This window comes from Solanum stenotomum, chromosome 10 (assembly GCF_019186545.1).
Source record: "Solanum stenotomum isolate F172 chromosome 10, ASM1918654v1, whole genome shotgun sequence".
NCBI lineage: Eukaryota > Viridiplantae > Streptophyta > Magnoliopsida > Solanales > Solanaceae > Solanum > Solanum stenotomum.
This window is the reverse complement of record NC_064291.1, coordinates 37723900-37747593: the sequence shown is the minus strand read 5'-3', so window position 1 is coordinate 37747593 and position 23694 is coordinate 37723900. Positions and strand designations below refer to the sequence as shown.

Below are 23694 nucleotides of genomic sequence, written 5' to 3'. Positions count from 1 at the left end.
ACTCTAATGTTGTAACAATTTTTAGTGGACCTTCTGTAATGACTAGGTAGGTTATTTTTGAGAATTTTGAAGGTGATAATATGTGTTAAGGAGACTTTGATACTAGTGGCGATTTGAGCGTAAGGTAAATGGTTGGTGTGGTTATGATGTTTGTTAGTAGTAAGAGTGTTGGTTTTAGTGGAGTACTGTGAGAAGTATGTGGGGTTCAATAAATCGAGTATGTTTATGATTGGAATGGGGACTAGACTAATTGATTGTGGGTGGCTAAAAATCAAAGATATGGAGTCATATGAATGAAAATGTTTGATATGGATGCTTTGGAGGGAGTATATTGTGTTATTCGACCTTGGTTTCGTACATTCTTATGTGACCATCTATCTCGTTTCGTACATTATTTGGAGTATGATTCGTTGCATATGCCCACATGTGTTTCTACATCTATTGGTGAATCCCTAGTGGTGGATCGGATGTACCGATCCTCTTATGTCCTCTTGATAGGGTAGGATCCTTGGGCAGACTTAGTCATTTAACTTACAATAGATTTGGTGTTGTTTGGGATAGTCAAAATATACTAGTAGTTCTACACGCACAACCTTGCTTATGAGAATTTATAGAAGATCTACCATGAGTATTTACAGTTGTCCGACAGACTTAAGATTTATCTCATCATTGGTATCACGTTTTGGCTATGTGTGATTGAATGTGGGGACCATTGGATCTAGATTTGTTGTTCTTAAGGTTTTTCTATAATCACAACTACTGATCTAGCATTTTAACAATGTTGTTAGAGGTTCAGTATACTTGGATGTATCACTCTCTAGGTGGTTACTTGATCATTTCATTCTTAGGGTTAGATATGTTTGATCTTCTCTTGATTAGTACATGATGTCTAAAGATCAGATTTTTATAACTTAAGCTCATGAAATTATTGTGTTGTGAAAAGGAAATCTTGATAAGATCTGTGATTGTTTGTGCATTATGAGTGTATGGTGATTGATTCAAGCTCACTTCTAGTTGTAGTCAATATTGATTCAGAAGGTTATCTTGGTTATGTGAGAAAATATTCATCATGATGGTTGTGTTAAGGTCCAATGGGTTTCAATTTAGATTGGGTTCATGAGTTAGTTTGTGGCTTGATAATCACTCTTGATTTGTAGATCTTCCAAAGTTTGATTCATAAGTTAGTTCTTAATAGTTGATCTTGATGGTATGGTTTTAACGATGAGCTCACTTGAAGAGGTGAACACTGACTCTAGAAGATCATAACTTAGAATTTTGGTAACATCAGTCATTCTTCCTTCTCCTTCTTTATGTTCGAGGACGAACATGATTTTTAGTGGTGGATAATGTAATGACCTGGTAAGTTATTTTTGAGAATTTTGAACTATTCATTTAACTTGAGTTAATTAATTGATTGGTAATTGTAGATAATTGACTTAACCCTAGACTTGAAATTTAGGAAATTTGAAATTTGACCTATTGGTTGGAATCAATATTCAGGAATATTATTATACATTTGAGTGAGTTTTTGGGTCAAGGCTAGACACATAATAATATGTGTGTTGTTAGTTTCAAAATTTTATTGTGATTATTTATTTGAATAGATTGGATTGATTTGGAAGCCCAACTAAAGGGAAGGCTAAAGTCCTGGAGTGATTGTTCGATAAATTGAGACAAGTGGATTTCTAAACTCTTGTTAAGTGTATGAAGTTTGTGTATTTCCTTGTAATATGTGTTTGGGGGTAATGAGACTTGGTGATGGGTTGACTTGTCCACATTGATTAATTCTAATGATGAAAAAGGGGTAATAAAAGGCAATGTGATTAATTGTCTGTGTGTGATATATTGAGAATGGTTTGAAAGGCTTGTTGAATCATTGTTGATGTTGTATCATGATTGTGTTGTTGTGAATTGTGCAATGTTATGAAAATGGTCATCTCATCATTATTGTGTGAACATGTCATTTGCATTGTTCTGAGACATGGTTGTGACGAGTGTTATGTGAATTGAGAAAGAATAAGAAATTAAAGAGGACGTACTATTTCGAGGGACGTATCGCGCGCTGCGATTGATACTATATTTCGAAGGACGTGTCGCGCGCCGTGACGGATACTATATTTCGAGGGACTATCACACACCGCGATGGTTACTATTATCGAAGGTCATATCGTATGCCGCGATGGATGCATGGACAGATATGTCCCCTATGGGTCATGGGTCCCAGACTGAGAGACAACGGGTGTGTATCACTAAGTCAGACATGCATCACTATACTTGACATTGCATTTCATTACATTAGACATACTTATCATTAGCGAACTTGATATTGTGTTTTGCTGATCTTGTGAGTGCCTTTCTGTGGAACTTTGATTGATGAATATTGAGCTTATTGTTGAGGATATGCAATGGTTAGAGTGTTGTTGTTGAGCTGTGTACTATGTGAATTATGAACTGTTAGGTTGGGCTGATTTTATGCAGGTTTTAGTTGTGGAGGTTGTGATTAATGAATATTGAGCTTGTTGTTGAGAATATGTGATTGTTAGAATGTTGTTGTTGAGATATGTGCTTGTAAATTGTGAACTGTTAGGTTCGGTTGATTTTATGCAGGTTGTAATTATGGAGGTTTAGTTGGGGTGTAAGGAGTACCGTATTCTATCCCCTTAGCTTGTGTTTAGAGGTTTACTTGTTGAGTACCGTGTGGTTTGGTACTCACCCCTTACTTCTACAATTTTTTGTAGGTTACGAGCCTGGATTTTGTGATACTTTCTATTCTCTTATTTTTCGAAGCTTCCTGGAGATTTGTGAGGTAGTTGTTTGTCATCTCAGCGGACTTTCTTACTCCTATTTATGTTCTTGTTCTATTCTAGAAACAAGGTCATTTGAGACTTGTGTTTTCTTTTGAATCAATTGTAATAGTTTAGATGTTTGTACACGTGACAACCAGGTTTTGAGGGTATTGTTGAGTTTATTATAAAATTTCCGCATTTTATTGTAATGGTTGAGTTTTAGGCTGATTTGTCTTAATGGGATAAGACGAGTGTCATCACGTCCATTTTTGGGTCGTACCACCTTCAGTTGACATCCTTATATTTTGTATGAATAATTATTGCATTGCACACGACTCCTCTAGCAGTGATGTAATAAGAAATTTTACGAAGAGTGTTCAAATTTAGATGGTAAATAAAAAATAATCCTGATAATTTGGTGGCCTTAAATAAAAAGTTTAAAATCAAACTAAGCAGCATTTAACTAAATTATAAAAATCTTTAAAATAGAATTAACAATTGTATAATTTAAAGGAAAATATGCAAATCACGATATCGATGAATGTAAGCTTTATTTTTTTTATTCTTGTGCGAGGTATGCTAATCTTCTCTGTATCATTCTAATTTTATCGGATGTCCCAAAGGAACGAATGTAAGCTTTGTTAATTAAAGGATGAGAATATTTTCACGAAAGAAAGAAGAGAGGAGAGAAGTGAGTCAGAATTCCCCAAAAATAGGGTCTCGGGGAAAGAGTAATATACAAGATACTTAAATAATTATTTTAATTTGAAATATACTTTAGAAAAATCATTGTATTTTATTATGACTTTGTTTTACTATTACTTTATTTTTGTGACTTTAATCTTTGACTTTTAGAATTGAATTTCAATTTTCAAGTCAGTAATTTCTATTTTATCCTTTTTTCGTTTTGAATCGAAATTAGAAGAGTTAGTAAATAAAAAATCCAAAGGAGGTTCATGGCCAGGTTGGATTTCTTCTGCAACTTATACTTGATTTAGGATTTAATAACAAAATTGACAATATGCAGGAAAGAGCTAAAAGAGGTTTAAATAATCAACTTTCTAGGATTATTTGTTGTATATGCGTCTCAATTACTCATAAACTATTTAAATAAGTAAATTAATAGAATTATTCAATAATTTTAGACAACAAATAATAAATTATTCTCATAGTTCAATTTACTTATCCACTTTCTCATACCAGTTGAAGAATATTTTTTTCTTTCTATTTTACCCGTTTACTTATTCCGTAAATCATTTTCAAGAATTTTTGATTCATTAATAGTCATATACTATGCACTCCATTTTATATATTTTTTTAAAGGAGAACGCAATATTTATCGTTAATAAATAAAAATGAAGATAGGGAAAATATTAGTATTTGAGAAGTGTATAGCCACACTCCACACTCCACTTTTAGTGATCTCATTAGTCATCACTCCATTATTCTCTAACTAATTACTCTGAATCTAAGGATTAATAATTGGACTATTACTCCCTCCATCCAACAATAGTTGTCATTATCCTTATATTTATAGTTTTTTAAGAAGTGTGTAAAATTAATAGTGGACAACTATTGTTAGAGAAAGAATATTATTTATATAGTTAAGTCTTTAAAACAGTCTTTTCACATAATTTTCCCCATATTATTTGAGAAGTGTATTCCTAATCCTCCCTCCGTCGACTTTTAATTGTCATGGTTTTCTTTTATAGAGTCAAACGATAAGATCTTTGATGTACTTTTTGTATAGTTCTTGAATATCTTATTTTTTTTGTTCAAACTATCAAATTAATGTGATCTAACTTAACTTAAAAAAATTGGTTAAATTAATTTTCAAATAGCGCAACATACCAATGAAAAGTGGACGGATGGAGTATTACTGTATTATCCTCTAACTAATTACACTGAATTTAAGGATTAGTAAATGGAGTAAGATCATAAATTATTTGCACATTTATATATAATATCGTTTGTTTGTTCAAATAAGTAGGCAAATTCTAACAACTCTCTTTGCTATATGTTTGATGAACGTTTATTATTAGACTAATTACCCCCACAAGGTAATACTTCTACTTAATTATATTACTATCACCATTCCAAATTATATGGACATCTTACTACAAGTATTTGTCTCATATTACTTGATCACTTATTAAATCAGGATGAAATTAATTAATTTTTTTCATTTTACCCCAACAATTAATATGGCTTTGGAAGTTTAAACAAATTTTGAAGATATAATTTTTTTTTCAAGAGGCTAATTAATATGAACAAAGGGCAAAATAGTAAAGTTGATCAATATATTAATAATCTCTTAATTACCATTAGGGGTGTTCACGGTTTGGTTTGGTTTGGGTTGGTTATTGGTCAAAACCAAAACCAAACCAACTTAATCGGTTTTAAAATTATCAAAACCAAACCAAACCAAATATAATATATATTTATCGGTTTGGTTGTTTTCGGTTTTGGTTTGGTTTGGGTCGGTTATTGGTCAAAACCAAAACCAAACCAACTTAATCGGTTTTAAAATTATCAAAACCAAACCAAACCAAATATAATATATATTTATCGATTTGGTTGTTTTCGGTTTTGGTTTGGTTTGGTTCGGTTATTCGATTATTAACCATACATAAAAATAAAAGAAACAATTCATTCAAAACGTGAAAAAAGTGACAACTATCCATTCAAAAAAAATAGTTAGAATGACTGGCATTATAGAACTTTCGATCATTGAATTTACTGAATAAAACTTCAAAATTCACTATTTTGGCATAGAAGGAAGAGACAATGACATTTTCAGTCCCACAAAGAATTTCCATAGACACTCATATACATGAAACCAATAAGAAAAATGTTCACCTTGGACATTTTTTCTTTCATAAGTAAATTATAAATAAATTTTGATGAAACATATATAAAATCTTTAAAATTGTTTATGAATATAATATATTATGTATGTATAATAATAAAATTTATGTATATAACTTGTTGGTTCGGTTCGGTTATTTCTTCGATTTTTTTCGAACAAAACCATAACCAAACCAAATACTATCGGTTCTTAACAATCTAAAACCAAACCAAACCAAAACCCAAATTAAATCGGTTCATTTAATCGATTTGGTTTGATTTTTCGATTTGGATCGGTTTTTATCCAAACCATGAACACCCCTAATTACCGTGTAAAACAGAAAGTGTCTACCTAATATGGAACGGAGGGAGTATATATCTTAGTCTAGAGAAACAAATGTAGAAAAATTTAACAACTTGACATAATTAAATTCATAACCACACGCATAGAATAAGACAATTAGAAAACTCTATAAATTTAATTTGTGTTACCCAATGGATTAACTCATCACTAATCAAAATTAAAGCAGCAAAATATATAATTACTTTTCTAAAGTTCAAAATGTTTGTCAAAATTAATGTTGCATCATTCCTAGTTGCACTTTTTGTGGTACTTATTGAGGGTAGTAACGTGATCGAGAGTATTGTTGAAGATCATGAGCATTCAATTGGAACTCAATGGGCTGTGTTAGTAGCTGGATCAAATGATTGGTATAATTACAGACACCAGGTAATACATACATATATTTAATATAAATGTGATACTACACATGCTAATTTCATATGAATCAGTACTGAAAAACACTCGTGTTCATCTAGCAATAACATCAAAGATGGAAGTAAAAATAATGAACCACCATCATGCGTAATTGTTCAATGTTCAAAGAGTTGGTAATGACTTTCTTCCTATCGGGAGATAATAGTAAGTTGGGAGAAAGACATTCATATATTCTCCAGGCACGGGACCCAATTTGTCACAAAAGTGAAAAGATAGTTAAGGTTGAATAAGTTAACTTATGGTTAAAAATAAAGTAATGAAATGACAAGATCCTTTGGAAAACCACTAAAAAAAATTGTTTCTTAGATTGATTAATTTCTTAATTTGGGCTAAAAATTTCAGGCTGATATATGTCATGCTTATCAATTACTGAAGAAAGGCGGTCTAAAAGATGAACACATTATTGTATTCATGTATGATGACATTGCTTACAATTCTGAAAATCCTAGACCTGGAGTTATCATAAATAAGCCACATGGCCCTGATGTGTACAAAGGAGTACCCAAGGTATGTACGTATGAGTTCTGAATTTTATAATGACAATTTCAAGTGTCAATAACATATACTATTTGAGAAAAATTAATGAATTCAACCGAACTCGTATTTGAACTTCTAGTTCCGTCCCCTAATTATTTGTAATTACTTAAATCTAATGTGTGTGTATATATATATTAGATATATACACACTTGATTAATTTTTTTTATGAGATTTATATTTGTAGGATTACACGGGAAAAAATTGTAATGCTCAAAACTTTTATGGTGTTATCCTGGGAAACAAAAGTGCTCTAACTGGAGGCAGTGGAAAAGTTGTGAACAGTGGTCCAAATGATTATATTTTTATTTACTATGCTGATCATGGTGGTCCGGGTGTAATTGGTAAAGTTTTTTAATTTCTTACGCCAACTAAAATACAATATAAAATATTGTTGACCAAAGTTTTTAATTAATCTAATTTTGTCATGTTTAGAAATGCCTGTAGAACCACCGATTTATGGCAAGGACCTAAATGAGGTCTTGAAGAAAAAACATGGTTCTAGGACTTATAAAAAAATGGTAAGTAATTTTTGTGCTAGCTAGTTTAGTTTAAACCAATTTTATATATATATATATATATATATATATATATATATATATATATATATATATATATATGATCGAGGTATGAATAATGAACGTAGGTTGTTAATTTATTAGGTATTTTACTTGGAAGCTTGTGATTCTGGAAGCATATTTGAAGGTCTTCTTGATAAAGGTTTAAATATTTATGTAACGACTGCATCAAAATCCGATGAAAATAGTTTTGCTACGTATTGTGCACCAAAAGATTACGAAGATACTTGCTTGGGAGATTTGTTCAGTGTTTCTTGGCTAGAGAATAGGTATGTATGTATGTATGTATATGTTTGTTACATTCTTTAATTTGACATGCTTATTATTGAATTAAATTAAAAAATAATTTAAAAAATGTGATATATTATATTTCAAATTAAACTAACTACACTTTGTAATTCGTATAAATCAGTGATTTGCAGGATCGACGAGTTGAAACTTTGAAGAAACAATTTCGACGGGTAAGATCACATAGTTGTTAATTGTTAAATTCAAAATTTTATAAATGTAATTATTAACTTCTCGTTGGATCATTTATATCAGATTCGTAAAAGAGTGTTAAATAATGGTACAGAAGGTTCCCATATGATGGAATATGGTGATTTACATATACATGAGGATGCTCTTTCCAAATATATGGGTTCTAATTCCCCACAACATACTTCTTCTTCTACCAATAACAACCCCTCGAACTCAAGACATGTTAATCAACGCGATGTTCAACTCTTGTATCTCATATCCAAGGTGATTATTTAATCTTACATAACTTTAACTTTTGTATGTACATACGTAAAACAATGTTTAAATATACGATCAATTTCACAGTTTCAGAATGCTCCGGAAGGGTCTATAAGAAAATCAGAAGCTTATAGGAAACTAAGTGAAGTTATATCAGAAAGAGAACATGTAGACAAGAGTGTAAAACATATTGGACAAATTTTATTTGGAGTTAATAATTGTCCAGAAGTGCTCAACATTGTTAGACCTGCTGGACAACCCCTTGTTGATGATTGGGATTGTCTTAAATCCTTTGTAAGTATATACTACACGTCTATATGTTATAACAATGATCATATATACATTGACAGTATAAAAAAAAATTAATGTTGTGTTGATGTACAGGTGAAGATATTTGAGTCGCATTGTGGATCATTGACTAGCTATGGTAAAAAACACGTTCGCGGATTTGCTAATATGTGTAATGCTGGAATTCAAAGGGACCAAATGGATGCAGCTGCTAAACAAACATGTTCTTCTTAATTAAGGAATTAATTAATTACTGATCATGTAGTTTGTATTAAGCAACTTCATTATTATTAATAAATCTTATGACTGCTATTGCTACTTAATTCTTTATATGTTATACGTACCAAAGACCAAGTATTGATGGCGTCTTTTTTAACTTTAAAAATTAATGACGATAATATCTAAAACTTTATAAAAACAAATTTAAAAGTTGATGATAATGATTATATTGGAGGAACTTTTGCAGAGGTTTAGATGAAGAAGAAAGGGAGAAAAAAAACTAAGATAAAAGAATAGGAATCTAATACACAAAAATTAAGAAAAAAGATTAAAAATTGAAATGATAGATGCAAATAACGATTGATATATAATGTAACATTCCGGAAATTTCTAAGCTAAGACCCCAATCATTCTATAACACCTCGTAACTCTGCTCTACAAATTTGAATCGTTCGTATAACACCTTGGACTTCTAAAAGGCCTAAAGAGAGGGTAACGGGCAAGTCTACGAACCAAAAATGGACCATAGACCCTCACGACACCCTAAATGGTCCGTTTAGGGAATGGTGGCCAACCGTCCAAGGCTGCTAAGGTGGGGGTCACCTAGATGGGATCCTAGACGGCATGTGGTGGCTTATACGGTCCGTTTAGGGGTCCTTACAAGCCACCCATCAATTTTTAAGTTTTGGGTCAACTTCAAACAATCATATCTCTCAGCACATAATGAATTAGGTAGCCCATGACCACTTAAAGGCATTTGAGTCCTCTTTCCAATGCCACTAAGTTTGTTTCATTTCGAGTTCGAATTAAAAAGTTATGCCCGTTTTAGTGAATCCTTGTCGGGCAGGTGAAGCTTCGCGGCTGGCTATATGGCCGGTGAAGTGTTTCACGGACCGTGGAGTCGTAAACGGTCCGTGAAACCTCCCTTTTAAGGAACCTCGTTGGTTTTTTAAGTTGGGGTAGTTTTGGTCTTTCTCATATGCATTTGGTACTTAAACTACATCGTTTTAACTCATATTTTAAGTCTAAACCACAATGTTTTACACCTAATTAAGGGCTTAGAAAGTGTTAATCAATTCTTTTACGTTCATTAACACTTCAAGGCATTAGAGCAAGGTTCCAAGAGGAGAAATGCTAGGGTTTCGAGCGTTCTTCGAGTATCATCAATTTCGCTAATGGCGTGATTAGAATTTAAATTGATTCTTACTTGTTTATTTTTGGAAAAAATCTTTATTTGTTTGGTAAATATCGCTACTGATTTTGCTCCCATTTGTTAAGGAAATAAAATTTCCATGATTGCTTAGTTATTCTATTCCCTTTATGGCGGTGCTCTCTTGACTATATAAACATACTCTCTCATTCTTATTGAGGGACTTTTTAACAATCACTCTCATACTCACGGTTGAACACACCTATATATTTTTCAACACTTGCACATTATAACAAGAGCATAAAATACTCTCTACTCTAAAAAATAAATTGGGTGAACATTCTAAGTGCTTCTCTATTTGGTTTTGCTGTGTTCGGGTCTAGTATCGGAATAAGTTTGGTCTTCATTGCTGATTAATATTCTGCATAATTGGTTAGTTCCTCTTCGTTAGGTTAAATTTTGTTTTGCATTATTACTTTGAATATTGTTGTATGTTGGAATGAATAAAAGGAAGCACCCGGATTAGTTTTCGTTTTTTCCCTCTCTATGTGTGATAATGTCTATGGTTATTATTTGTTTGTTGTGATTTCTTGTGTGTGTCGCTCACATGAAATTAGTAATTTGTTGCTATGAATATTTGATGTTGTGATTACTTCACCATTATATATATGTGTGTTACATTATCCTTTCTAGCAGGTTTTGACATTAAATTTCAAGATATGAAGAGTTGCCATGAGACGAGATTATTTAATTTATGTATTTTGAATTTGTATTTTATTATTTATTTCGGTTTGTAATATTTGTATAAACTTCTAACTCTCTCTATCTATAAAATAACTTGGGGGATCGTCTAAGGGGGAGGGGATTTATATGCTACTTGTTTATTTATTTTATCGTAACTTATTTGTGTTTGAAGGCATACTCATAGGATTGTGATTTGTTTGATAGTTCGTATTTTAACAAATTTGTTTAGATCTAACGGAATATGCTCTTGTCATTAATCATCTATTTAATTCTTTAATTAATTTAAAAAATGGTTCGTGTTTTAATTGCTTATTATAATGTGTTGTGGGATTAGCATTAACCACCTTCATAACTATTTCACAAATAAGTGATATATTCGCTCCTTGTTCCATGTAATTCAACTAAAGCTCCCTTTATATAATAAATGAATAACTTGGAATATTGTTATAATATGTTTTATAGTATTTTGTCATCTTAGATACCATGCCTATAGCGTCTAAATAAATTCCAATATGTTTTGGGTTTAGAAGTCATGCATATAGGTTTAAACTTGTTACATACTAGATAAATATCATGTCTATAGGATTAATAATTCGTTTAAATGAATTAGATATCATGCCTATAGGTTTGATCATATTTTCAGCATATTCACACTTAAAAATCATGCCTATAGGAGTTACAATATTTTCAATCTTTCAAGCACTTAGAGATCATGTACATAAGTTTAATCAACTCTCAGCATGTCACTAAAGTCTGGAATTTTAAAACAAAGGTAAGATCTTAATAATTTAGACTAATTATATGTATGTTGCAATTTAGATGTGTTTATGAATCAGTAAAAAAATAATCTCAGTATGTTTACTTTTAGAGATTACACCCTGGGGTCTAATAAAATTAACTGGATCAGGTTAATCATTTTCAGCATGTTAAAATACTAATAAAAGCTATCTTTTTTTACATCTTTTTGCCACTGTTAAACAAATAATGACACTATTCTTCTACTTAAAATAAAGTTAACAAATCAGTTCTTGGATGCTTTAATCTTAAAATCTATCCTGATAAAATCATGCTCGAATTAGTTCCTGCATTGTTTTAATTTTAGTATCAACCCTGATTAAATCTTGCTCTCGAAAATTAATTCTACATTGTACAACTGCTTGCTGCTCTAAAACAAAAATACTTCTGTATGCTATACTATTTTCTGTCACCCTTTAATAATTAGTTAGAATAAATTTTTTGCACACTGTAATATTTTTAGCCACATTTCTAAAATTAGCTAATAGAATAGTTTTTCTGCATTAATAATAAAATTTGCTACTGTCTTGAGATATTTTCTGCATGTGATCACTTTTTCCTGACATCTACTGTTTAATTTATGCAATAATAATTAGCTCTACTACTGTCTAAAATAATTTCTGCACCTATAGTCACACTTCTGCTATATTTAAAATCAATTAATAAAATTTGAATTATGGCATGCACCCTATGGAATTAGTAAATATTGTATGCTTGTATGCCACACTTAGCATGAGACCTTCACTAATTATGTGTTTGTTTGTAAGCATGTTAATAAATAAATCTAGAGGCCAATATGAGATTTATGTGCTAAATGGTCGTCCAATCTGTTTGACTTGGTGTCTAAGTGGGCCTATTAGGAGTTTATTTCAGTCTAAAACCTTTCTAATAGCAGTCCAATGCCTCTTGGACCTTAAGCGGGGACGCTAGACACCTTTTAGAGACGAAAAGCATGTGGTGGTGGGGTAGGGGTAGTTTAGGCCCTAAGGAGATGATGACATCGACTCGGTCTTAAGGACAAACCTTGGTTTTGTCTGGCCCTACGAGTAACTGACCGAAATAAAGAAAAGTCAAGTGTTGATCCTAAAGTCCTTCAGAGTCTCCCTTTCCTTTATCCCTTTATTTGTTTATTATTATATTTGTTTGGGGTAGCCTAAATAAAATATAAAAATTGTTTATTCTATTTGATTGTGTAATTTCTGTCTCCTCGCTCCTCTTTTATTAATTGTTTAAATATTTATTTTTCGTCTATTACATCACCTAGTCTTGCATGCTTAATTAATAAAATAGATAATTTAATTAATCCTAATTGTTTAATCATAGTTATCACCTTGTTATCATGCTAATTAAATAAAATAATAAATGAAGTGACGTTAATTGCTACTTGTAACCCCACATAAAATGCATGAGATACGATCGGGACCCACATTTGTGGACTTCGAGGAATGCTTAACACCTTCCCCTCGAGGTAACTTGAACCCTTACTCTTCATTCTTTAATCACCTATAGCCCAAAAGAGTTGTTAGGTCGTGCACCAAAACTCGTTTTGAGAAAAACAGGGCACGACATTCATCACATAACCTGTTATTTATCTTCTTGACATAGGGCATGCTGCCCAGTCTGCATCACAGAAACCTCTGAGCTTGCTTGACTGCCTTGAACTCATAAGAACACCGTGGAGCATTATTAATAAACCTCACAACTCTTAAAGCAGATTCCATATGAGACTTCTTTGGACAATGCATAAATTGGTTGAGTGTATGAATGACATATGATATATCTGGCCTAGTCATGGTTAAGTATAGAAGCTTTCAAATCAATCTCTGATATGGTCCTGAATCCTCTAATTTGTCATCTCCCTTTACTCCTATGTGATCATCTAATTCAATTGTTGTCAACTTCTGATTGAGTTCCATAAGAGTAGTTTCTGGTTTAGATCCTGCCAGTCCCAATTCTATGATTAATTCCATAGCAAACTTTCTCTGAATCATCAAGATGCCATGCTTTGATCTTGCAATCTCAATCCCAAGAAAGTACTTTATTTCACCAAGATTCTTTAATTTTAAACCTGGACTGCAGTGCCCTCTTTGCTTCCAAAATGAGTTGATGGTCATTTCCTGTGATCAGGAGATCATCCACATAAACCAGTATAACCACCATTCTTGTATCCAGTTTTTTTGTGAATAAGGAATAATCAAAATGGCTCTGAGTAAAGCCAGATTCAAGCAGTGCCTCAGTAAGCTTCAAGTTCCATTGTCTTGAGGCTTGTTTGAGTCCATATATGAGTCCATCTAGGGATTTTTGCAGCCTGCATACTTTATTCTTCCCTTGGCTGGGAAATCCCTGTGGGACTTGCATATACACCTCATCAAATAAATTTCCTTGCAAGAAGGCATTGTATACATCCATTTGGTGAAAGCACCAATTATGAAAAGCTGAAAGAGCTAGAACAACCCTCACTGTGACCATTTTCACCACAGGGAAAAAAGTTTCTTGATAATGTATGCCCTCTTGCTGGTTATAACCCTTAGCTACTAGTCTGGATTTGTATCTATCAACATCATCATTGGCCTTGTACTTGATTTTATATACCCAGTTACATCCAATTGGTACCTTATGAGGAGGTAAATCAGTTAAGGACCAAGTGTTGTTGTCTTGAAGAGCCTGAAGCTCCTGATTCATAGCTAGAATCCACTTAGGATCCAGAACGGCCTCAGCATAACTTTGAGACTCTTTTAGGGAAGTGAGCTTGGTTAGAAAAAGCTTGATATGTACCAGACAAGCCTAAATTTGACGTGTAGTTGGACATAGGATATTGACATAAATCAAAAGAACTAGTGTGAGACTTACTACTACAAATGTATTCCTGCATCCATGAGGGCTGAGTTTTTAGTCTGGTAGATCTTCTAACCTTCACACCAACTGCAGGGACATGTGGTACTGGAGCAGGAGAATTGTCATCAGGCACCACATTAGTGGGTTCATCTATGTCATCATGTGGAGGGGCCATAGGTGTTGGATCAGGCACAACAACAGGAATGGGGCCTGAATCTATGGTCATAACACCAGATGGAAACAATTTCAACTTGCCACTTTGTAAAAGCTGAAAGGGAAAAATAGATTCCCTAAATTGTACATCCCTGCTAACAAAAAAACTGTTAGTCAACAAGATATAGAGCCTATATCCTTTCTGTGTGGCTGACTATCCCATGAGAACTGCTCCCATAGACTTAGGCTCAAACTTGTCTCCTTTGGTGAGGGTGTTTGCAAAACATAAACACCCAATAGTTCTCATGTATTGTAAGGAAGGACTTCTACCATACAACAATTCAAAGGCTGATTTGGCATTCAGGACAGACAGTGGCAATCTATTGATGATGTAAACAACCTTGTGGACACACTCTCCCCAAAATTTGAGAGGCAAATGACCTTGAAGTCTTATTGCTCAAGCAACCTCTAGAATATGTTTGTATTTTCTCTCAACTAAGTCATTTTGTTGAGGTGTATGTACACACGAACTCTGATGGATCATCCCATAAGATTGAAACAAAGCATTGCATTCTGAGTTAAAGAACTCTGTACCATTATCACTTCTAAAAACTTTGACAGTTGCACCAAAACTGAGTTTTTATTAATGCAAAAAACCGGTTCAATATGACAATTACATCACTCTTCAACTTCAACAAAAAAATCCAAGTCATTCTACTGTGATCATCAACCAAAGTAAGGAAGTATCTGCTCCCATCATGATTACACACTCTATAAGGTCCCTATACATCAACATGTATCATCTCTAAAGGTGTAGCAAGTCTATTGTTTCCAGTAGGAAAAGACAATCTCCTTTGTCTGGCTAATGGACAAATGGTATCATTTATTCTACTACTACTATTACTACTTGAATTAAACTTCATGTTTGGTAACTTCTCTAGTACTTTGTCAGGAGCATGACCCAGCCTTTGATGCCAAACTGCCAAGTCTTCTCCTGCATCAAACAATTTTGGATTGTACAGTTGCCACCATAGTTTTCTGAAAATCCTTCAACTGCAACTGCATCTGCATCCAGTACAATCCATCAACAACCCTACCAATCCCCTTCACCTTCCCACTGTGAAGGTCCTGCATGATGCATAGATCAGGATAAAAACTAATAAAACACCTTAAATTCCTTGTTAGTTTTGTGACTGATAGAAGATTATACTGAAACTTTGGTATGTACAAGACATTAGTAACCATGCACCCATCTTCCAAATCACAAGAACCATTGCATGATACTTCAATAGCATTTCCATCTGGCAAATAGACCTTTCTTGGACATCTGTCATCTGATCTTCTAATGTTACTAAGCAAGTTTTTGTTGTAAGTCATGTGATTAGTTGCTCCTGAATCTACTATCCACTTAATATAATCAATGTTATGCTTGACTAAGAAAGAATGAAGTATACCTGTCACATTTTTTCCATCTGTCACACTGCCCTTGTTGATCAACTTCATCAGTTGTTCATACTGATCTTGAGTAAACATGATGCCTGCTTTGCGACCTGTTTCATTAGCATTTGCCATACCTGGATGAAGGTCCTTTTCTTGAGCTTGTTGCTCTTCATACTTCACTGCATTAGCTGATGTATTGAATCCTCCTAATGCATTTTGATTTCCTCGCATTCTTCTCCTTCATCTAGTGTCTGATGGGTACCTATGCACCTTCCAACATCTTTCAATTGTATGACCTCTCATTCCACAATGATCACAATAGAAATCACTTTTCTTCCTTGGCTTAAAATTGTTCTCAACATCCTTATAGCTTCCACCAGGATTTCTTTGATTTCCAGTGATTTTGTTCATGTTGCTAAACAAAGCTATTCCATCCATAGATTCACCTACATGTACTACCTTCCCCAGTGATCTACGACTCTCTTCAGATATCACCATTGAGTAAGCCTTGTTCAAGCTTGGAATTGGAGTTGTCATCATGATTTGACTTCGACATTGCACATAGGAATCATTTGGTCCCACTAGGAACTGCAAAAGTCTCTGTACTTAAAATGCTCTATATATTTCTTCGATTCTACACATTCACACCCAGGGCATGGCATGGGGGCATCAAATTCCTCCTATAGCTCCTTCATCTTTGAGAAATAGCTCGAAACAAAAGATGTGCCCTGAGTCAAATGGTTTATCTCTGTGTGCAGATGGAAAACTCTAGATCCATCAACCTTGTCCAACCTCTTTTTTAGATCTACCCACACCTTGTGTGCACTTAAAGCATACATGATTCCACTCAACAACTCCTTGCTCACAACATTCATTATCCATGATAGCTCAATTGCATTGCACTTTTTCCATAATTCATGTAGAGATTCATCAAACTTATCCTTTGTGTATCTTCCATCCACAAATCCTAACTTGTTCTTTCCTACTAATCCAATTTTCATCGATCTACTCCAAATTGCGTAGTTCTCTGGACCAGTTAGAGAGAAAGAAATCAAATTGTTACCTGGAGTATCACAGGCCTGCAAATATAACGGATGATGATGATCTATAGTCACTGTTGTGTTCAAATTGCTTCCAACAGCATCAACAATTCCTTTAGTCTCCATTGTTGCTTTCAAAGCTTCTAAAATTTGAGAGCTTTGTTTCAACAATGGCGGATAACAGAAAAATACTCTCGATCACACTCTATTCACGATCTATCCCACTCTGATACCATGATAAAATTCATGAGTATGCAAAAGTTTCCATCAATGAAGGCAACATATCTTAACTCAGATGAAGAGAGAGTTGTTAAGCACAGAGAAGAGTAATGTGAAAATGGAAAATTCTCATTCCGATCGTATGAACTACAAAGTTGTATCTGACTATCTTTATATACAAAATGAAAGCATCTAACTAATCTAGCTGAGATGTACATTTTCCTAACTAACCAATCTGCATCAACTACACCTCACTAACTGTTCTAACAATAATCAACTTAACTAACTAACTCGTGCCATATCACTGATCCGGGTGAAGCTCCATGTCATCAATCCATGTGCTATTCATTCTCAACAGTTTCTTACAAACTAAAACTGAAATACAAAGGAGGTATATATGCTATTTAAAAATAATTTTATAGGGTAACACGACTCCCATAAACTTTAAGTGTCTCTTAAAAAAAGTACTCCTTCCATTCCATATTAAGTTAATTTTTGAGGTGTTTCACACCCTTTAAGAAAAGTAAATTAAGACATAAATTGAACCTAGTTTTCCATTTTTATCCTTATTAATTATTGTCAAAATATTAATTAATCACTAATTCCAATACTAACTAATGAAGGATAAAATTGGAAAAACACTCTAAAAGTAGTCTTGAAAACTAAACAATTAAGTTAATTTGAAAAATGGAAAATACCTAAAAAATTAACTTAATATGGAAGGAGGGAGTATTAGTTAAAGGGAGCTTTATGTATTTTCTCTTATTGAAACATCATTTTCATCATTAATACTAATGTTTTCAGATTCTTAATGGCTATTAATAAGGTTTTGTATTAATCCCTTTGTGAATGTTGTGAATGGCATGGCTCCTAAATCAGTGCCGTCTTAATATCCACATTACCAAAAGAAATATACTTAATATCTAACTCAGATTATAACTTTACTCCATCTAAGAAAAATAGAATCTCACGTAGTAGATGAATATGCCAACTTGTGAATCATTAAATTTTTATTGAATAAATATTGTTTTGCGTGAGTGACAATTCAAAAAATTAAAAATTGTATATCATTAATAATTTTAGTATGAACGTAATATGTTTCTACAAGGATTTTTTTTTATTGATTGATAATAAAGGAAAATATCAAACATGAAATTATGATATTTATATGTGATTTCAAATTCATGCACCCGATAATTAGCGAAGATTCGATTCTTCCACCTTATGAATTTCTTCTGCATTTTTTCATATTTTATTCACAAAACTAAAACGTAATATAGATGAAAGAAACACACAACATAACTTTAAGAATATTTGTTAACTTTCATGAGATATAAATTGTGAACATGTGTATAAAAAATAATTAATGATAGCATAAAAATCGAAAACACAGCATGAACAAAAAAGTATACATTGTATTGTAATCAATCTAAAATTTAGTCATATCCCGCAAAATATTCTTCCTTGTACTTTTTTTTTCCAATAAATACAAATAATAAATTTGGTAAAATTAATCTGAAGAAGTTGAATAACACTAAGAGCCTTTGGTATTACTACTAAAAATTAGTTATTTTTAGAAGTATTTTTTAAAAATAGTTTTTGAAAAAAAAATCAATTTGTATTTTACTAATTCATTTGAAAAGTGTTTTTGATAAGCGAAATGTGTTTGACTAATTTTTTTTTTAAAAAATACTTTTGTGAATCAAATCACGTAAAATGACAAGTATCAATGTGGTTTTAATATAAAGATTATTTGAAATATTTCTTATAAAAAAATTATTAAATTTTATTTTTATTAAATTAAACTGTGCATATTCAAATTTTCAATCAATATTATACATTGATGAATAAAAAGTAAATTACGTATTGATATAATATTAACATGATAATTTAAATATAATTAAAGATATCAAGCCAAATAAATTTAGGGAAAATGCTCAAATATGTCATTGAACTTTAAGAAAAGGCTCATCTATGTCATTTGTTTAGCATTTGGCTCATCTATGCTATTTTCGTTTGAGAAATGGCTCATTCATGCCATTATTTGTTAACTAAAAAAAGTTTGATTTTGCAAAATCATTTTTTATACGTGTTCAATTATGATTCGTTCACACCATTAATTAAATCATTTTTTAACAGAAAAAGGTTCAAATATGCCATCGAACTTTTAGAAAAGGTTCATCTATATCATCTGTTTAAAGTATAGTTCATCTATGTCGTTTCAGTTAACAAATAATGGCATGGATGAACCTTTTCTCAAATGAAAATGACATGCGTGAGCCAAACTTTTAACGAATGCATAAATAAGTCTTTTCTCCAATGACATATTTGAGACTTTCCCTGAATTTAAAAATCATTTCACAAATTAAATCACTAGGAAAAACTCATCACAAAATAAATGAATATATAAGATACATTAGTGAATATGTATATCTGACAGAAATATTCTGATCTTGTAATAATAATTTTTTTATTCATCTACTTTTTCAGCAAAAGAACTATTAGCCAAACACTTTATTTTTTTCAAAAAAAAATAAAATTCCCTCATAATTTTCCCTATATTATTTGAAAAGCGTATTCCACATACTACTCCATTATCCTCTAACTAATTACACTGAATTTAAGGATTAATAAATGGAGTAAGGTCATAAATTATTTTCCCATATATATATGTCGTTTGTTTTTTGTTCAAATAAGTAGGCAAATTCTAACAACTCTCTTTGCTATATGTTTGAAGAAACGTTTATTTTAGACTACAATTACCCCCCTTAAGGTAATACTTCTACTTAATTACTTCCTTCGTCTCATATTAATTAGTTGATCACTTTTCATTTTACATGGTGTTTAAGAAATCAATAAGAAGATTTTACTAATTCACCCCTTAAAAAATTTATTGGAAATTTAACAAACAAATGTGAACACTTTCAAAAAGAATAAATTAAAGGGTAACATAGAAAAAAAATTAATTAATGCTTTCTTAATTTAGTAAGTTGATCAACTAATATGTGACAACTATATTTAGTATAATGATCAACTAGTATGAGACTGAGAGAGTATATTATTACCACCGTCCCATATTAGATTGGCATGTTACTAAAAGTATTTGTCTCATATTACTTGATCACTTACTAAATCAAGATATAATTAATTCTTTTTTCCTATTTTTACCCCTACACTTAATATGGCTTTGGAAGTTGCAACAAATTTGAAATTCAAAATTTCTTTTTTTTCAAGAGGTTAATTAATATGAACAAAAGGAAAAATAGTAAAATTGATCAATTTATTAATGATTTCTTAATTACCATGTTAAATAGAAAATGTTCATCTCATATGAAACAGAGTGAGTATATATCTTAGTCTAGAGAAAACAAATGTAGAAATTTAACAACTTGACATAATTAAATTCACAACCACTCGCCTAGAATAAGACAATTAGAAAACTCTATAAATTTAATTTGTGTTACCCAATGGATTAACTCATCACTAATCAAAATTAAAGGAGCAAAATATATAATTACTTTTCTAAAGCTCAAAATGTTTGTCAAAATTAATGTTGCATCATTTGTAGTTGCACTTTTTGTGGTACTAGTTGAGGGTAGTAGCGTGATAGAGAGTATTGTTGAAGATCATGAGCATTCAATTGGAACTCAATGGGCTGTGTTAGTAGCTGGATCAAGTGATTGGTATAATTACAGACACCAGGTAATATATACATATATTTAATATCAATGTGATACTACACATGCTAATTTCATATGAATCAGTACTGAAAAACACTCGTGTTCATCTATCACCACATGTGTATTTATTCAATGTTCAAAGAGTTGGTAATGACTTTCTTCCTACCCAGAGATCATAGTAAGCCAGGAGAAAGGCACCAGGCCGAATTTTTCGTAAACTTGAAAAGATATTTGACGTTGAATAAGTTAACTAATGGTTAAAAATAAAGTAATGAAAGGATAAAAGATTGTTTAATTTAATTTAAATGTCATTTCCCTTAGAAAATCACTAATCATACTATATATTATAGTAAAAAAAAAAAAAATGTTTCTAAGATTGATTAAATTCATAATTTGGGCTAATAATTTCAGGCTGATATATGTCATGCTTATCAATTACTGAAGAAAGGCGGTCTAAAAGATGAACACATTATTGTATTCATGTATGATGACATTGCTTACAATTCTGAAAATCCCAGACGTGGAGTTATAATAAATAACCCACATGGCCAAGATGTGTACAAAGGAGTACCCAAGGTACATATGTATGTGTTTTGAATTTTATAACGATAATTTCAAGTGTCAATAACAAATATTATTTGAGCAAAAATTAATGGATTCAATCGAACTCGTAGCTGGACTTCTAGCTCCGGCGCATGATTATTTGTCAAGATGTCATTACTTAAATCTAATATATATATATATATATATATATATATACACACACACCCTTTTTGACCTTTTTATGAGATTTATATTTGTAGGATTACACTGGAAAATATTGTAATGCTCAAAACTTTTATGGTGTTATTCTGGGAAACAAAAGTGCTTTAACTGGAGGCAGTGGAAAAGTTGTGAACAGTGGTCCAAATGATCATATTTTTATTTACTATGCCGATCATGGTGGCCCTGGTGTAATTGGTAAAGTTTTTTAATTTCTTGCTCCAACCAATACAAAATGTTGTTCACCAAAGTATTTAATTAATCTAATTTTGTCATATTTAGATATGCCTATAGAACCATCAATTTATGCCAAGGACCTAAATGAGGTCTTGAAGAAAAAACATGCTTCTAGGACTTACAAAAAAATGGTAAGTAATTTTTGCGCTAGGTAGTTAAGTTTGAACCAATTTATATATATATGATCGATGTATGAATAATGAACATAGGTTGTTAATTAATTAGGTATTTTACATGGAAGCTTGTGATTCTGGAAGTATGTTTGATGGTCTTCTTAATGAAGGCTTAAATATTTATGTAACGACTGCATCAAAACCTGATGAAGATAGTTGGGCCACGTATTGTTATTTCAGTGGTGAACCTTGCCTTGGTGAGTGTCCACCAAAAGGTTTCAATAATACTTGCTTGGGAGATTTGTTCAGTGTTTCTTGGCTAGAGAATAGGTATGTTTGTATGTATATGTTTGTTACATTCTTTAATTTGACATCCTTATTATTGAATTAAAAAAATATACTAAAAAATGTGATATATTATATGTTAAATTAAACCAACTATACTTTGAAATTTGTATAAATCAGTGATTTGCAAGATCGCCGAGTTGAAACTTTGGAGAAGCAGTATCAACGGGTAATTATTTTGTAAAGTTTCAAATATCATATAGTTAGGGAGTACGTAGTTGTTAATTTTTTATTCGAAATTTTATAAATGCAATTCTTAACTTCTTGTTGGCTTTTTATTTTTATTTTTTTGAATTCGATCAGATTCGTAAAAGAGTGTTAAATAATGGTACACACGGTTCCCATGTGATGCAATATGGTGATTTACATATAAATAAGGATGCTCTTTCCAAATATATGGGTTTTAATTCCCCAACACATACTTCTTCTACCACAAATTCAAGACATGTTAATCAGCGCGATGTTCAACTCTTGTATCTCTTATCCAAGGTGATTAATTAATTTTACATCCCTTTAACTTTTGTATGTACATACGTAAAACAATGTTTAAATATACAATCAATTCACAGTTCCAGGATGCTCCGGAAGGGTCTACAAGAAAAAGTGAAGCTTATAGGAAACTAAGTGAAGCTATTTCAGAAAGAGAACATGTAGACAAGAGTGTAAAACATATTGGACAAATTTTATTTGGAGTTAAAAATGGTCCAGAAGTGCTCAACATTGTTAGACCTGCTGGACAACCCCTTGTTGATGATTGGGATTGTCTTAAATCCTTTGTAAGTATATACTACACGTCCATATGTTATAACAACGATCATATATACATTGACAGTATAAAAATAATAATATTACGTTGATGTACAGGTGAAGATATTTGAGTCGCATTGTGGATCATTGACTAGATATGGTAGAAAACACGTTCGTGGATTTGCTAATATGTGTAATGCTGGAATTCAAAGGGACCAAATGGATGCAGCTGCTAAACAAACATGTTCTTCTTAATTAAGGAATTAATTAATTACTGATCATGTAGCTTGTATTAAGCAGGTTCATTACTATTAATAAATCATATGACTACTATTGCTACTTGATACTTTTTGATGTTTGTCTCATTAACACTTGGTAGAAAGATGCATGCATTCCTTGCCAAAATATTTTTCAACCTTTAGTCAGTTAAATTAAAAATAACAAATAATGATTCAACACAATTAAATATATAAACCATCCATATTCATATTGTTTTAACATTAAGATATAAGGTTGTACTCCAAGTATATAACTAAGCAGAAGTCGTTATAATATTCTTATAGAAAGAAATATAGATTTCAATACACAGTAAAAATTTTCTTAAACTCTTAGGACTAACTGCATCATGTTGGGTATATAGCAAGAGTTAATGGGAAATGGAGGGA

At 31.8% G+C, this 23694-nt stretch overlaps 2 protein-coding genes and 1 non-coding gene across 3 annotated transcripts; 2 read left to right on the top strand and 1 right to left on the bottom strand.

Moving 5' to 3' along the window:
- Nucleotides 1-3314: 3314 nt before the first annotated feature.
- On the bottom strand, nt 3315-3413 carry LOC125843371 (U6 spliceosomal RNA). Its single transcript, XR_007443973.1, has one exon. It is a non-coding gene; the product is annotated as a U6 spliceosomal RNA (small nuclear RNA).
- Nucleotides 3414-6195: 2782 nt separating this feature from the next.
- LOC125841162 (vacuolar-processing enzyme-like) lies at nt 6196-8791 on the top strand. Its single transcript, XM_049520227.1, has 9 exons — nt 6196-6363; nt 6754-6918; nt 7134-7290; nt 7382-7467; nt 7609-7793; nt 7937-7985; nt 8068-8268; nt 8350-8556; nt 8647-8791. The coding sequence occupies exons 1-9, from the start codon at nt 6196-6198 to the stop codon at nt 8782-8784; spliced, it is 1356 nt and encodes a 451-aa protein (XP_049376184.1). The 3' UTR covers nt 8785-8791.
- An 11888-nt stretch (nt 8792-20679) lies between these two features.
- On the top strand, nt 20680-23290 carry LOC125841163 (vacuolar-processing enzyme-like). Its single transcript, XM_049520228.1, has 9 exons — nt 20680-20847; nt 21237-21401; nt 21629-21785; nt 21870-21955; nt 22050-22267; nt 22403-22451; nt 22586-22771; nt 22852-23058; nt 23147-23290. The coding sequence occupies exons 1-9, from the start codon at nt 20680-20682 to the stop codon at nt 23282-23284; spliced, it is 1374 nt and encodes a 457-aa protein (XP_049376185.1). The 3' UTR covers nt 23285-23290.
- The last annotated feature ends 404 nt before the right edge of the window (nt 23291-23694 follow it).

What these genes read in the sequence shown, in the direction of transcription:
- LOC125841162 (XM_049520227.1), top strand. Translation starts at nt 6,196, where the DNA reads ATGTTTGTCAAAATTAATGTTGCATCATTCCTAGTTGCACTTTTTGTG. An exon ending in TGGTGGTCCGGGTGTAATTG is followed by an intron (nt 7,291 to 7,381) that starts GTAAAGTTTTTT and finishes TGTCATGTTTAG; the next exon opens with AAATGCCTGTAGAACCACCG. An exon ending in TGAAGAAACAATTTCGACGG is followed by an intron (nt 7,986 to 8,067) that starts GTAAGATCACAT and finishes CATTTATATCAG; the next exon opens with ATTCGTAAAAGAGTGTTAAA.
- LOC125841163 (XM_049520228.1), top strand. Translation starts at nt 20,680, where the DNA reads ATGTTTGTCAAAATTAATGTTGCATCATTTGTAGTTGCACTTTTTGTG. An exon ending in TGTACAAAGGAGTACCCAAG is followed by an intron (nt 21,402 to 21,628) that starts GTACATATGTAT and finishes TTATATTTGTAG; the next exon opens with GATTACACTGGAAAATATTG. An exon ending in TGGTGGCCCTGGTGTAATTG is followed by an intron (nt 21,786 to 21,869) that starts GTAAAGTTTTTT and finishes TGTCATATTTAG; the next exon opens with ATATGCCTATAGAACCATCA.